The sequence below is a fragment of the Mugil cephalus genome, chromosome 12 (genome assembly GCF_022458985.1).
Source record: "Mugil cephalus isolate CIBA_MC_2020 chromosome 12, CIBA_Mcephalus_1.1, whole genome shotgun sequence".
Lineage (NCBI taxonomy): Eukaryota > Metazoa > Chordata > Actinopteri > Mugiliformes > Mugilidae > Mugil > Mugil cephalus.
The window spans coordinates 694,198-710,899 of record NC_061781.1 but is presented as its reverse complement, the minus strand read 5'-3'; the positions used below and the strand labels follow the sequence as shown (position 1 = coordinate 710,899).

The 16,702-nt window shown below is 40.2% G+C and overlaps 1 protein-coding gene across 7 annotated transcripts in view; it reads left to right on the top strand.

Annotated features, from left to right (window-relative positions):
• LOC125018276 (diacylglycerol kinase beta) overlaps positions 1–16,702 on the top strand; it is a 200,619-nt gene that overhangs the window by 93,784 nt on the left and 90,133 nt on the right. For all 7 annotated transcript variants that reach the window (XM_047602081.1, XM_047602082.1, XM_047602078.1 and 4 more), the window contains one exon: positions 16,559–16,633. In XM_047602081.1, the coding sequence (XP_047458037.1) occupies positions 16,559–16,633 (75 nt within the window). The remainder of the gene's footprint in view (positions 1–16,558; positions 16,634–16,702) is intronic.

The following is a 16,702-nucleotide window of genomic DNA, read 5'->3' as shown; positions in this document are numbered from 1 at the left end:
CCATGAAAATGTTTCTTGAATCTCGTTTTAGAGTGCGGAATGTTGGTACTTAGAGTGAAAGAACGTGTGTGAAATCGCCTGAGATTTTTCTCTTTCCACGCTCGTCCCGGCCGCAATTTACACACTAGACACATGATTTTTTCCACAGTTGTAGACAAACTTGTTGTGTCTCTCACAATGTGCTCGGCAAAGCAGTGAGACATACAGAATTTAAACTGCGAGCCTCTGATCGTGGTAAAGTACCTGTCTGCTCTCCATTCACTTCAATGCAAAGATTTTCTGAGAAAAGGAGAAGGGACCTTTGTCTTTAACTCGTGAGTGTGTCCAAAATATGTACTCTACAAGGAGTACATACAAGGTGCTAACTTACAACAAAACACACCAACACACACTACACACGTAACTTTGTGATTACAATTACACACACATGCGCGCACAAGCGCGCCCTCCTCACACGCACACACACACACACACTACACAAGTAACTTTGTGATTACAGTTACACACAAACATGTGCGCGCAAGCGCACCCTCCTCTCACACATACACACACACACGTAAGCGTGCTACTCAGAAACACACAGGTAGCTTTATGTACAGTTACAAATACACACACACAAAGAGGATGCACACGCACAAAGACATATATGTGCGCGCAAGCGTGCATTACTTTGTCACACACAGGCTAACTGTGCTAACAGTAAGCTAACTCTGCTGACCGTATGCTTACTGTGCTAAATGTGGGTTAAGTGTGCGACATGTGGGTGGACTGAACTAAATGCAGGCTAACTGTGCTAAATGTAGACTAACTATGCTAACCGTAAGCTAACTGTGTTAAATGTGAGTTAAGTATGCTAAGTGCAGGTTAACCGTGGTCACTGTAAGCTAACTGTGCTAAATGTAGACAAAGTGCTAATTCCCAGGTTGACAGAGACGGTACCCCCGGCATAGCCCCCCATAGCCCCTTCAAAATTTCCCATAGGGAATTCTCATATTTTACATCATACTCTCTTAAACACTACTATAGTCATGCACACTTACTATCATACTCTCTCAAATACTACTATAGTCACGCACACTTACTATCAAACTCTCTCACAAACACGATTATAGTCACTATATTAACTTTTAAAATTCTGCATAATTAAGGGCGTTCCCCCTTTGAGTGACAGGTGACACATGGGTGCTGCCAGAGACCGCTAGCTACTAGCCTTGGTCTCTCTGCTAGCCCTCACCTGAGCTAATGAAAACCTTTTGTCTGAGTTTGAGGTTTTGGTCCATTTTGGATTATTTAAAATAAAAAATAATAGTTGTTTGCTTTGCTGCACCTCCAGTAAGTGAATTTGGAGAATTATTTTTATGGTTGGTGTCAGTGCCCAATATAGCTAGGCTAGTAGCTGAAGTTAACTATGTAATTAGCAAGCTAATGAATAAGCATTCCAACGAAGCTCCTGTTAACCAGGATAACGGGAAGCTATCCAACAAACCGCCACCGAAGTCAGAATGTAAATAGCCAATAATACTTAATAAAGTGTGTCAGTTTGGGAAATGTTTATCCACCACGCAAAGTAGGAAACATTAATTTTTCCTTTTCCGTTCTATAGAACCAGTGTCATGGTAACAATGACAGACTTGGTTTGATGGTTTGATGTGTTGAGCTGCATTCAGTTATGTTAAAATATTAATGTTATATCACCGTATGGATCCAGATGTAACTTTAGTCTAGATGTTGAAATGAGCTTATATGTTAGTAGTTTAAGTTAGACTGTAATGTAAATTAAGATTGAGGAACCAGAATGTAAATATTCGTAATAACATTCACAATAACACATACGCATTCTGTACATATAACAAATACATTATTTTACATGTCTATTTGTCTGTGTAAAATTGAGGGGATCCAGATATTCTACATGAGATGAAGAACTGGACTATCAGGACTTCTCATCTGGGCAGAGAACATTTTGAAAGTCATCACTACATTACCCATTTTTTTTATTATAGCCCAGATGTGAAATGTGACCCATAACTCATAACAGAACTAATTTTTTTTTTAATTAAAGACATTAATCTCTGAATCATAAGTGTATTTATATATTATATATTATATTTTAGTCCGGACAAATGGCATCAAACCGGGAGAGGCAGGAGATCGCGAGATGCTGTGATCTCACGAGACGGGTGAAGTTTTGAATTGTTGGCGGCATAACGCTGCAAGATTAAACCGATCAAATAAAGACTTTATAGTATAATATCAACAGAGATCCACGGACTCCACTCGCAATCAAAAAAGTTAAATTAAAACATTGAAATACCGCCAGAGTGGAGGCCCTGGAAAACTTTATCGACGAGTACTACCTGCGGTGCGTCATGGAGCATTCTGACAATCCGTCCAAGAGAAAGAAAGCTGACTCCTCTACGGACACAAGCGTCCTAATAACAGCTGAGGTATCATAAGCGTCCTAATGTCCAGCTGAGGTATCAGTACTTGAGTCTATTAATAAAAAACTAGATCTGCTAAGCCCTATGCACCAGGAGATCAAGGATCTCAAGAGATAACGCTGAGCTGCGAGCTGACGTCACCTCCATTACAGTGGAGGTAAACCAGCTCAAAAAAGAAAATAAACAGCGGAAAGAGACTGTCCTGGACATACAATCAAAGAGTATGCGGGACAACCTAATTTTCTCAGGAACCTCAGAGAGCTCCCCAACAATCCAGAGGCCCTGATTAAAAACACCATGACCACCGCTCTCAAACTGCCAACGGAGACGGTGAAAACCATCTCCTTTCACCGCGTCCACCGGCTCGGAGCCCGAGGAGGAAACCGTCTGTGTCCCATCATTGCAAAATTCGAACATTTTCAACAGAAGGTACTATTGAAGAGCAAAGGACGCGAACTCAAGGGCACCTCTTTCGGAATTAACGACCAATTCCCGAAAGAAATCAACGAGAGGCGTAAAGTGCTGTACCCGATCCTCAAGGATCATCGGCAGAGAGGAAAGAGGGCCGCGCTCACAGTGGACAAAATCTGTATCGACGGTCAGCTGTTCCGGGATGCAAACATCACCCCCTGGCTCTACTGACGGATAAGTATTAAGAAAAATAAGCCATGTATATTTGTTATTTGTATCTACATCAATGAGGTATACATTTGTATATATAAATATAAATATTTAGAATATAAAAAAACATCAAAGAAAAACTGCTTCTATTACCTTTTTACCCACCTCATACACCCCCCCCCCTTTTTTCCTTCTCCCTCTGCCCATGTCTCCCTGACCTCCACACTCCTCCACTCACCCCCTTACCCCTCCACATATCTCCAACACAATAATTTCCTTTTTCGTGGTGCTCATGTTATTAAGTTAACTATCCATTTTCCAGGAACTGATGCTATTGTTGATATGTTTGTATGACATTGTTTGTACCAGGTATAATCGATCATTCCAACACTCACCTCCTGATCTCTCTCCTGTCTGTAAATCCTTTCATGCTGACAGCAGCAGACGGCCCCGTAAAGACATACAAAATCCTCTACCAACACAACATACAAAGAAGGACTGAATGCTTTCAATCTCAATGTCTCCGTTAACTGTCGTATCTTGGAATGTGCATGGCCTTCGCTCGCAGGCAAAAAAATTTAAAATTATGGATTGTATCTCTAAATTACAAGCCGATATCTTACTCATTCAAGAAACTCACAAGATTCAGAAGAAAAATCTCTTACAGATCCAAATTTTAACCAAGTTTTCTCTTCTTGTTTCAATAGTAGACAAAGAGGAGTCTCAATTTTGGTCCACAAGACACTCGTATTTACCTTAAACAAACTGATAACAGACACAGAAGGTCGATACATCATCATTCAGGCATCAATCTTTAATAAATTATACACAATTGCAAACATTTATGCCCCAAATAACAATGATCTGGCCTTCTTTCACAAAGTCTTTCCACAATCATCTGACATAGCTATCACCCCCATTACAATCATTGGAGGGGACTTTAACACAGTCTGAATCCCTCTCCAGATCGGTCCCATAACTCCACACACACAAAAAAATCACAATCAGCCAAAGTCCTCAAAAAATACATGGATGAGTATGGACTTGGCGATGGTTGGAGGATCAAAAACCCAAAAAAAGAGGGAATACACTTTCTTTTACCCAGTACACCACTCCTTTTCTAGAACTGACTTTTTTCTGTCAAACAATTCTATTGTACAACAAATCAACACCAGTATTATACACTCTACCTCCACCTTCAAATAGAATCTTCCCTAAAACCATCACCCACATGGTGCCTTAACACCTCATTACTGAGGGACCCTGAATTTGACTCATTACTAAGGAAGGAATGGAAGGGGTTTTTGGAAATAAATGACTCTCCAAATTTATCCCCATCTCTGATCTGGGAAACAGGGAAAGCCGTAATCAGAGGCAAAATTATATCTTACTCCTCTTACAAGAAAAAACAGGACCAACAAGCAGAAAAAAAAACATTGAGATAAGATTAAAGAAATAACAAAACAATACACCGCAAACCCAGATGAACACTTATGGACCCAACTAAAAAATGCGAAACTACAATTAGAAAATATCTTGACAAAAAAAACTGAATTCGTACTTCAACAACTTAGATACCAAAATTTTGAGCATAGCAATAAATCAGGCAAATTTCTTGCAAGTCAACTCCAACGCAACAGAGAAAAATCTCTTATAAGTGCAATTCAGGACTCATTAACAGCATTAGAAAACATGCCTACGGGCAAGGCTCCTGGGACAGATGGTTTCTCTGCCGAATTTATGAAACATTTCTGGTCAGATCTGGCCCCCTTGTTCCTAAGGACCATTACAGAAATCAAAAACACAGGTTGCATAAGATCCCAAATAAATACTGCTGCAATTAAATTACTTTTAAAACCAGATAAAAACCCAACACTCCCTTCCAGCTATCGCCCTCTGTCATTGATTAATACAGATGTCAAAATTATTTCAAAAGCACTAGCATCTAGACTAGAGAAAGTAATTTCATCAATAATTCTCAATGCCCAAACAGCTTTCATCAAAGGCCGACAATCTACAAATAACGTTAGAAGGCTCCTTAACCTGATCAGCATGTCGCAGTGTAGAAACACAGAAGCCATTGTTTTATCACTGGATGCTGAGAAAGCCTTTGATAAAGTTAACTGGGCTTTCCTCTTTGCCATCCTTCAAAATTTCGGCTTTGGAGAGTCATTTATCCACTGGGTTTCTGCACTGTATAATTCACCTAAGGCCGCAGTCACCACTAATGGTATCACATCACAAAGCTTCACCTTACAGAGGGTACAAGACAAGGATGCCCCCTCTCTCCTCTACTGTTTGCTATATTCATTGAACCGCTCACATCAGCAATACATCAGAACTCCAGTATCCAGGGTATCCATTCATCCGTCTCTGAACATAAGATCAATTTATATGTTGACGATGTTTTACTTTACTTGCAACAACCTCAGAGATCATTGCAGGAAGCTTATAATTGTTTCTCAAAATTCTCAGCCCTCTCTGACTACTCAATCAACTGGTCCAAATCAACAATATTACCAATAACATACAAAGCTTGGGATCCTGCAGACCATAAACCCCAACTTCCATTTTCCATAGGAAATATCAAATACCTGGGCATAAACATCTCATCTAAGATAGTGTAACTGAACCTTTATCCACTACTGGAGAAAATCTGTGATGACCTGAAGCGCTGGACCAACCTTCCCATCTCTCTTTTGGGACGCATAGCAACAGTTAAAATGAAAATTTTGCCACAAATTAATTACTTATTTTCCATGATCCCATTCAAACCCACAGCAAAATGGTTCCACAACTTAGATTCTGCAGTCACCAAGGAATGCCCACATGCATGTGTGTTGTCACCTGCCAGCCCATGCTGGATCACATCAAGAAGAATTGATGAGTCCCAGCTATTAAGGGCTGGATTTTTTTTTTTCACTCTATCACTACGTGCCCTATGGCAGACTTCTCTCCTCTATTGGGACACCCTTTCCCCCCTGGACTCTCTCATCTCTCCAGAGATCTACACAGCTCCCCCCTATACCCAGTCATACCTGAGTGAGGTGATTTGGGAAGCACAGAACCCTACACACCACCAGTTCCTACCAGCACCACATGCCTCTCTTCCACTGTCTATCCTTCCATATCTTTTCTGTCCTTTTTTCTCTCCCTCTATTGACTGAGGTGTAGCACTGCTCTCCCTGCCAGACAAGGTCACTACACTCAATAAAGATCAACAGGATAGTGTTGTATATTGATGTGCTGAAGAAAGTAGTGATCACCGCTGACAAGTTTTATCTTGCATTTAAAAAGGTTTATTTACAAGAAAGAAGAATGTCAAACTCTTGCCGAATCTGAGAGAGCTTCTGGCCAATCGTCGAATCCCCTCTGCCATTCAGCTCCCACAGTCACCTTATATAGGATGGTCATCCCCGAGAACCCCCTTACACAAACAAAGCTTTAGGTTGTATGTCCTGGTTCGTTTTACGAACTGGCATCTGGTAAATGACCTTTTGACCTTTTGACCTTTAACTTTATACACACTTCACAACCCCCAAACACAGGAAAGGGACAGAAGAGAAAAACAAGAAGATAATATACTACATATTTCCCCCCTTCGAGGCTCCTAGAGTCTCGACCACCAAAATACACATACACACATTCAACATATGCATTGTTATAACAGAAAGATATGTCCTTCTTACAGTGCCAGTTACAGCACAACCCTTAACAATACTACAAATTCATGGAGTGTGAGAGCGAAAACCTATCAGACAGTCATCTTTCTTAAAATGTCCACCTTTCAATCTAGACAGGAAATTCTCTCACGGCCCCTCTGTCTAAGGCGACCACACAGTAGTACTCCAAGCCTACTAAAAAAGAAGGATTTCTAAACTTTATAGGGAAATATCTTAAGCAGAGTATATATATGGATACCTCAGCAAATAAATCAAATCCATATCCAACATCAGGCTGGTCGACCCATCGGACCCTCCATTGGACCTTTCCCTTCCTAGCATTACTTTCCTTAAACACCCCGAAAACAAAAAGAAAACAACTGAGGTTCCAATACATCCACTTTCTTAACAAACACATAACTCAATTACATTCATTACAACATTGACAAAACAAAAGTATTTTGCACTGTGATTCTTTTCCACTTTGCTCCATTCGTTTCCCACTGGCACTGCAAAGCTTCATCACAGTGTCCTAGTTCAGGGTCCTTCAGTCCCCGAACACCCAGCTTCTTGCAGTGATCCTCCTTCAATATCCTTCTAAGTAGAGAAAAGACAGCACACCAGTATCTTTGCAAACATTAAAACAAATAGACACAATATATTTAAAAACAAACATCAACACACACACATTTCTCCCTTGACTCTGTGGATGATAAACTGCCCCTGACGCTGTTTAATCCCCAATTTTTGTAAGATCAGTTTCACAGTCTTATCCACAAACTCCTTCCCGTTATCCGAAGATATTTGATCAGGAAGTCCCCACCTGCTTATGACCTCCCTGCACAGAAACTTTGCAACTGACTGAACATCCTTCCGCTTAGTTGGACAAGCCTCAGGCAATCGTGAAAATCTATCCACGACGACCAACATGTACCTCTTTTACCTGCAACCGGTTTTATCATATCGGCAAAATCCACCACCAACTCACGCATTGGATCCCTTGGCGTTGGAATATGACCTGGAGGAACCATCACACCCCTCCTGATTTCTCCAAAGACCAGTAGAATCCCGTGTTGCCCCTCGATCTACCCACAACTGTTTATCCACCTCAGAGACAGCTTCCTGCATTAAGACCACATCTTTCACTGTAATCTTATCCTCCAAATCTACTTCATGTGTGACCAAGAAAACTTTACCCAACTTCTCAGCTCCTGTCACTGCTTTTGCAGCCTCATCAGCCGCTCTATTACCCTGAGTGACTCTTGACACATCCTTCTCATGTGCTGCACATTTAGCTATTGCTATTTCTTTAGGTTTCATCCTAGCATGGAGATGTTCCATTATCTGAGTGTGATGCAATCTCAAATCATGAACCAAGCGATAGGAATCATCTGGTTTCTGTAAAGGCAACAATGGCGTATTGCTTATAGGATTTTGAGTTATCTTCAGCACATCTGCTCTCAGAAGTCCTTCTTCTTGTTATCCACCAATTGTATTTGATTGAGTTTCCGAAGAGTTTCTTGATCTTGTTCCTTCTGATCATACTCCTTCTTTCTATACAGGTCCACTTGATGTGCTACATGGTTTGTATATACACCCTTCGCCATATTTCCAAAACCAACCACTTCTGCCAATTTGCTCCGCACTGGTAGAGGTAGCCCCTTCTGTATCTTGGCTCGCAAAATTGATTGCTCCATCTGGCTTTCTTCTGGATCGTTTCCTGGGACATTTCTCCATACTCGATAGGCTCTTGACACATAGGCTCTCGGATTTTCTTCCTGTCCCAGTGGCTCAATGAGAATGTTGTCGGGGTGTATATTTGTTGGAAATGTATCTTTCAATGCTCTCCATACTCGACCTCTATTTGCTGCAAACAGCTCTGAATCATTTACAGCAGTTTCCACATAACGGTTTAATCCAGCTCTCTGCAAAATCTCCCCCATGACTGGAACCCCAAGTATATTAGCCAGCAATCTCTTAATGTCTCCTACTGCAGCTTGCGTCCCCACCATGATCTCTTCCAACTTTGAGATCCAAGGTGTGCTTCATCTTGAAGAGTAGGTAACTTCTCAAGTATATCTGACATGTCAGTACTCTGCCAAGGTTTATACTCCAAATTCTGACCTCTTATGACAACTGGACACATCTTACCAGGCTTCTTCTCTTTCCTTGAACGCAGTTCATATTCCTTGTCCAATTTTTGGGAACCTGTTTTCGCGCTCTTTTTTCTTCTGAATCTGCAGTTCTTGTAATTGGTCTTCTAATGCCTTCCTTCCTTTTGGTGTAGTGCATTTGTCCAGACATCTACAGCATCGATCTATATTCTCTTCAACTTCTCTTAAAATCTGTCGTCTTTCTTCTTCTCTATAAGCAGTTTTTCTCTTAGCAAGAGAAGGACTCTCGCTTTCTTCATCACTGTCCTCATTTTCAATCTCATTTTCACTTACACTTTCACCTTCAACTTCACTTTCATCTCTCAGTTCCATTCTTCTTCCTGTTTTACCTCCTCTTCTTTCCGCTCTGGCCAGTAGTCGTCTGACTGCTGGATCATATCCTCCCATGGCTTCTTCTTCATCACTCTGATCCTCCACTTCTCCAAAATCCATCCTTTTAATTCTCAATCGTCCTCCGGTCTCCAAACGTGTTGTTTTCTTTTTACTTTTTGTACTTGGATACATCCTAATAGTTGTCTCTGCTTTCCCCACTTCTATAACCTGCTCAGCCTCATTCTTAATGTGGTAATTGCCCTCTTGACTAATTACCGGAAGCTGAGGATAAACTTCCCTGAGCTCCATCTCCTTCTTATACGGCGGAGGTCTCTGTACTGGAACTACATGTGAAAAGGGTGCATCAATCTCTGCCATTAACTTCTCTGTTTTCTTCACATTCTTTTTCATTTCATCTACCGTCTTCTCTTCACAGTCTTTCTTCATCTCCATCCATTTCTGTCCCTCCTTCTCAAACAACTGGAGAATGCCAAGCTCCGTTTGTCTCTTCTGTTTACGTCTTTCACCTTTTCTTCCTTTCTTTTCGTCTGCCTTATATGTGGTCACAAGCACCTGTATTGTTTTTATTACTTCTGGATTAAAGGTTCCTATCACTGGCCATGGTTCCTCAATTTCAGGCCAACACTTACACCATTTCTGTGACATCATTGCAATACCTTTAATTAAAGGGTTATTCTTCTGAACTACCTCAACAGGAGTAGTTACTTTTGAGTTATCCATTTCTGATATAATAGTAACACCCCCTTTTTATCTGTAATCAAATTCAACCTAATTAAAAATTACCTTAACTCTATTCTATTATCCTATTATTATGTTTATTTTAATTGATACACTATTATTATTACTACCTATATTCCCCCTTTTTATCACAATCAACAAACAAATGAATAAATTTGCCAACTTCAGAGGATGCAAAAACAACCCTACAGATGTAAGAGCAAACAACGCCAGGTCCACACACAATATCAACCATATACAAACAACCGATCAAATTGCAAGGTACAGCTTCCCCAACTCAGCCGAAATTAAACTCTGTTATTTGAATGGTCAGTCATTGCCAAGCCTCAAACTGCAACATACATGTTATGTGCAAACAAATGAATATACTGTTGTTGTCCCAAATCTGATTACCAATCAAACAATATATGTATCATCAATATCAACCATTAACAAATGCATAGAGGTCAAAAAGCAGGTAGATTAGAAAGAGTCTGTGGATAAAATCACACTGGCCTTGTTGTTGGGTTCAGATGCGTGTGCTGTCGTCTGCAAGCCTCAGGTTTCATGTGAGGTAGACCACCTGTTCTCTCCTCTGCCTCCAGACACCCCCCTTGTCCTTTTGCTTCCTTCTTGAACTCTCACCCCATAAAAAGAGACAACAGGCAAACACTTTAACATTGTAGAAAACCACTAAGTACAATACACTCTTCAATGTGACTAACACATTCCTGCCAACACTTTCCTTTATTATTTCTCTAAATATAAAGTCCTTTTTCTGGGGCTCATATATTTTAACAGTTTCCAAAGTCCTCCAAGCAGAGGCTCATAGTATTTTAACCAAAAAAGTCCCCACAAAAGGCTCATACTATATTTATCAAACGTCCTTTAAAGGCTCATCTATTTCGCAAATACTGAAGTATATTATTATTTTATTATCAACTAAATCTCTTATTTCCAAATTTAATTCCTTTTATTCACCATAAAAATCTAACATATTAATTCATAAAACCGGTTGACACACACACACTTCAAGAATCCACAAACAACAAATACAAAGCATACAAATTTAAAGTGATCACACATTTCTCTTCCAAATAACTAGGCCTCTAACTTCTCTCTAACTTCTAACTAACTTCTTTTCACTAACTACTTATTTCCATTTCTCTATTAACTATTCCTATTTTCTTCTCTTTTCTTTTTTAGGCGATTCTTTCTAGCGGTCCTAGACCTGCCCTAGTAACCTCAAGCTATAGAACCCCTTTTTCTCTAATCCTATTTAACTCTTATATCCTCTATTCCCATTTTCCTCTAAATTTACCTCTTTTTTTAAACAAAAATCGAAATGTTCCAAATTCCCCCTGGGCCCAGGAGTTCTCTCTCTCTCTTTTTTTTTTATCCTATTTTTACTTTAAGCCAATTCCTTTGAAGCCAATAAAGCCAATTTTCACACTGCAACTAAAGACCATGTGTCTTACTAGTTACAGCGGTAAAGGGCCTGTCCACTTAACTTTGCATGATGTGAGTTCAGCGCCTCATGTTACTAATTAGGCTTTTCTACTCTTATTTCTTCTATTCCTTTTCTATTCTCTTCTTCACTTTTTCTCTATTTGTAGGCCTACTCTTATTTCCTTTTATTCCTTAATCCTAACTTCTCTTTTTCTTATCTTCTTATTTCCTTTAAATCTATATCGTCCTTTTCCCCCCTTTTGCGTTGCCAGCAACGCAAAGAAAACCTCAAATTTAGAAATTTAGAACGATGAACAACTTCTAACAGCAGCACAACAACCACCCCACAAAGAGCCTTAAACGGTGTGTCCCCACAGCAACACTGCACAGTCCCCACGAGCAAACCAGCGCACTATATTGTGAAAAACTCACCCTGTATATAAGCCGGCTGATGCGGGAGTCAGCTCCTCAGGACTGAAAGCAGATGCTGAGAGGCCACAAACACGTCCAAGTTCGTGACGCCAAAATTGTTGTATATTGATGTGCTGAAGAAAGAAGTGATCACCGCTGACAAGTCTTATCTTGCATTTAAAAAGGTTTATTTACAAGAAAGAAGAATGTCAAACTCTTGCCGAATCTGAGAGAGCTTCTGGCCAATCGTCGAATCCCCTCTGCCATTCAGCTCCCACAGTCACCTTATATAGGATGGTCATCCCCGAGAACCCCCTTACACAAACAAAGCTTTAGGTTGTATGTCCTGGTTCGTTTTACGAACTGGCATCTGGTAAATGACCTTTTGACCTTTTGACCTTTAACTTTATACACACTTCACAACCCCCAAACACAGGAAAGGGACAGAAGAGAAAAACAAGAAGATAATATACTACAATAGTTCCCAGGGAGGCTGGTGATGGTCACACTCACGCACTGAAGTAATAAAATTTTCAGCTGCAAGAATATAACTGCAACAACCTCATATAATGTTGACACCCTGTGGTGTTCAACTATGTAGACAAATGCAGCCACACAGCTTCCATTTAGCTAGCAGTAAGCTCCCAGAGCTGTGCACCAATTGAGGAATGAGGCTTTATACTATTTCCTGTTTAAACAAGCTAACTTCCTGTTTTAGTAATTGTGACTATAGAAGAGAGTATGATAGTAAGTGTACGTGACTATAGTAGTGTTAGTGAGACAATGTGAGAGTATGATAGTGTGTGTGACCATAGTAGTGTTTGTGAGAGAGTATGATGGTAAGTGTGCGTGTGTGTAACTATAGTAGTAAGTGTGTGTGACTATACTAGTGTTTGTGAGAGTATGATGAGTGTGCATGACTATAGTAGTGTTTGTAAGAGAGTACGATGTAACATGTGAGAGCAAATGTAAATTATTTCCTAAATAGCCTCTCATATTAGTAAAGTAAAAGCACATTTTGTGCATTGCTTCTCATTTGAAAATTAAACACAGACGTCCAGCTCTAATACGCATTGTGTTGTAATAAATCTCTGTTCCTCAGCCAGAGGAGGTTTCCAGCTGGTGAGTTGCTGGTGGTAAAGCTATGTTTTAAAAAAAGAATAACGTTTAATACAAACATACTTTGAATTTCACCAAGCACAGTGAGTGTCATTATCTATAATATGTGCCCTTATATTAAATTACATAAATTCTTGTAGGGTAAACATATTTCTGCTTAATATGTCGCGGCGTTGTACTCTCTCTTTGTGTTGTGTAATTCAACATATGAGGAACACCATCACTGTTGGCAATTTTGCCGTTTAATTTGGACATTGTCTGGCAAAGCGTACGGTCAGAGAGATTAATAATACAATTAGTCCCAGTTTTCCTCTCTCAAACACACACTGTACATGCCAGGAAGATAGCGAGGTCCAACTGCTCGACTAGTTTCAAAATTAACATAAAATAACATACAAAGCGTACGTGGCAGAGGGATTAATAATACAACTAGTCCCAGTTTTCCTCTGTCACACACATACATGTTTGAAAAATGTAAAATGAAAAGAAACTGCAGGTTACCTAACAACGTGTAGCACTAGCCATATTATGTATATACGATATATATATCGTTTGAGAGCTATATTTAAAAAAAAAATAAAAATACAACTTAACACTTGGTCTACCAGAATTCTGCAACTAGTAGAATGACCATAGCAGTCATTTTGACTGCTATGGTCATTATTTGTATATAATTTGGATTATCATTAAAAATATCTAAAAATAAATTGGTGGAATAGGTAAAATCACATCAGGACGCTAAATCAAAACTATATGATTGAGTGTTTTATTTATTTAAATGACACATATACACGACACGAAATAAAAACAAATGTATCCTGCTTTCAAGATAGGTTGGTGTCATCATTAGACCTTAACAGTCAAAATTATTAACTAGTATGAACATTCCAACATGCTGTGATGGCTGCCAGCCAGCTGAAGACACTCTGCTGTTACGATGCCAAGTTGTTTTGCTTATGGCTCACAATCAACACAGGTAACCTGTACCTTCCATGTGCAGCTCCCACACACTGCCTAGTGACATTGGACACAAGATCCTTTGCTTTGTTTTTCTTACACTTTCTTCGCAGTTGGCACTGCCTTCTCCTCTCCATCTTCTGCTGCTCCAACTGGGGCTCTCGCACCATCATTTGTCTGGTTTTGCTGTCATGTGTCCAGAGCAAAGTTCATTTGTGAGTCGCATTATGAAGTTCCTCCGTGACATCATCTCATTGGTGCATTTCTTGAACAGGATCGAAGCATTTATGGCAGCCAGGTCAAGAATATTATAAAACACCGCCAATGGCCATCTTCGTGTAGGTGCTTTCACTGAGTATTTCCTCGCCATTTGATCAAGCACATCTACTCCAACCTGGGTTCTGTTGTAGTATGTAATAGTCTCCGGTTTAGCCTTGCGGCCACTTGTGATGTTGACAGCTGTGTGGACAGTGCTTAGAATGGAGACATTTTTCCTTGGTTTGCATTTATAGACTGTTAGAGTTGCACTCTCACATTTCAGCACCTCTGTAGTGTGCAGGGCCCTTTGCTCCTTTACAGATGGCGGAAGCTCATATCTGCTCTTATTTACTGTACCATCTAGGCTGGTTTTCTGGGCCTTTAGTGCCTTGGCAAGTTCAAGGGAAGTAAAGAAGTTGGTGGTGATGTTTCTCCCCTTCCCCAGAAAAAGGCCCAGCCAATTTCAACACCACACTGTCTCCGAGTTACTGTCCTGACCTCCGTGTCTCATCTTTGCCCAGATATGGTGCAGCATTCAGCATGTATTTGGTATCAACATCAGCAGCAAGCCAGAACTTGATACCAAATTTATCAGGGTTGCTAGCTATATACTGGATGAAGCTGCACCTTGCTTTTGTTCGGAAGAGCTGCTCATCAACAGTTATATCAGTACCTGGTTTGTAGCAAGTGATGCAGTTCTGGACAAATCTCTCCCAAACTTCAGATACCAAGGAAAACTTGTTCTCCTGCAGACGTGTGCGTCTGGTCTCCTTTTTGTCAAAATGCAGGAATCGTAAAATTTCCTGATATCTGTTTCAGGACATTCCTTGAAAAATGCACAGCCCCAGTCAGCTGACCAAAAGCTCCAGGCCTTTCCACCTTGTGCACCACAAATGTAGATTAGAGCAATGAAGGCCTTTAGCTCATCGACAGTCATATCCCATGAACTTTCCTCTCTGACTCTGTGTGCCTCAGCAACGGTGCAGGCCCTGATGTGTTTCAGCATGGCATCATCAACCAAACAGAGAAAAGAGATGAGGGCGTCGTCAATGTTGCCTTTGGCATGTGCTTTGGGGCCTGCAGCTTCTGTAAAGACATTGTGACTATGACTCTGTCTTGGGTTTAGAGTGAAGGTATAACTAGGTTTTAGCTTTACAGAGCATAAAAAACAAACAGGAGAAAAGAAAGAGCAGGAGAAAAAGTGGGAAAATGTAGCAAATAGTGAAATATAACACCCCCTGTGAAAAGCATGCAGTCAATTTGACTGCCGTGGTAATTCAAGGTATTAATACTCAGATCTCTTTTGTGTTTTAAATTTTTAATGATGAAACAATGTTAGAATAAAATACACACACATTTAGGAAAAGTCAGGGTCCTATTGGTACATAGGTTTTTTTTAAACCAAGTTATGATGTTGCAAATTCTGAAAGCAGTCAAAATGACTGCCTTGGTAGTTCGTGTGAACCACCCCCTAGTATTGAAATTAAAGTAATTAATATGAAATGATGGCGGAGCTCATAGCGCGTGCACCAGGTGACATGGAGACAGTGAGGTCCTACTGCTGCTACCCCCTGGGGTGCACGACCCTAGTCCACAGGGGTGCTGCATTTAATTACTATAAGATAAACAGGTTTCCATGTTGTGTGATGAGTTTATATGGCAAGTGGAATCACACTACTTATTAACTCCTTTACAAATGCACATCATGTAATACAGCACATTATAATAATTTCTTTGAATTACATTTCGTTTTCTTAAGCACATCACAGACCTTAAAATTATACCACAGTCGGCAACCAAACTTTACCAGGGAAGTAGCATATCTTGTTTAAAGCAGCTCATTGGCTACGCGAAACACCAATCATCCACTAAGTTGGCTGAAATTGGCTCTGTGTATGAAAGAAGGGGGAATGGGCTTTTTTCCAGTGATGACTCTCATTGGTTTCTGAAGGCTGTTGACGGGAAAGTAACTGATTCAGTGAAGTGTTAATTAAAAGTCAGAGTTCAACGGCGATTTAAAAATTAAACGGCAGTAAAATTTACTCCTATTTTCTGATAAAATACGAAGATTGTGAGGTATCTCCTTCTTCGTCCAAGACTTTAAAACAACTCTCTGTGGAACTGAAGGTAGTTTTTGGACTGAAATCGACAGTTAGGACCCTTATTGATATAAAAGGGCTGGAGCCTGGATAATATTGATTATTACTTTTCCGGTGAGTTTATACTTGTTTCTTGTTTTTATCATTTTGAACAAAATGTGTTGGTTGTGTCAGCTGCAGTCAAACACAACTTATGTACAGAGCTCCGATTTGCTCAAAAATCTACTGCCGTCCCACATATGACCCAGCAGTATGTTAAATACTGTGTATGTACCGATGGCTTCATTTATTTTTCTTCCTCTTTGTCTCTCTTCCAGGGTCCTGAGGAAGTTCAGATACCTGCTGAACCCCCGGCAGGTTTACATTTTGGACCAAGGAGGACCAATGGTGGGGTAAGTGACTGTGAAGCAGGATGTCCAGTCCATTAAGAAGTTTTTTTGTGTCCTGATGTTAAATGTCCT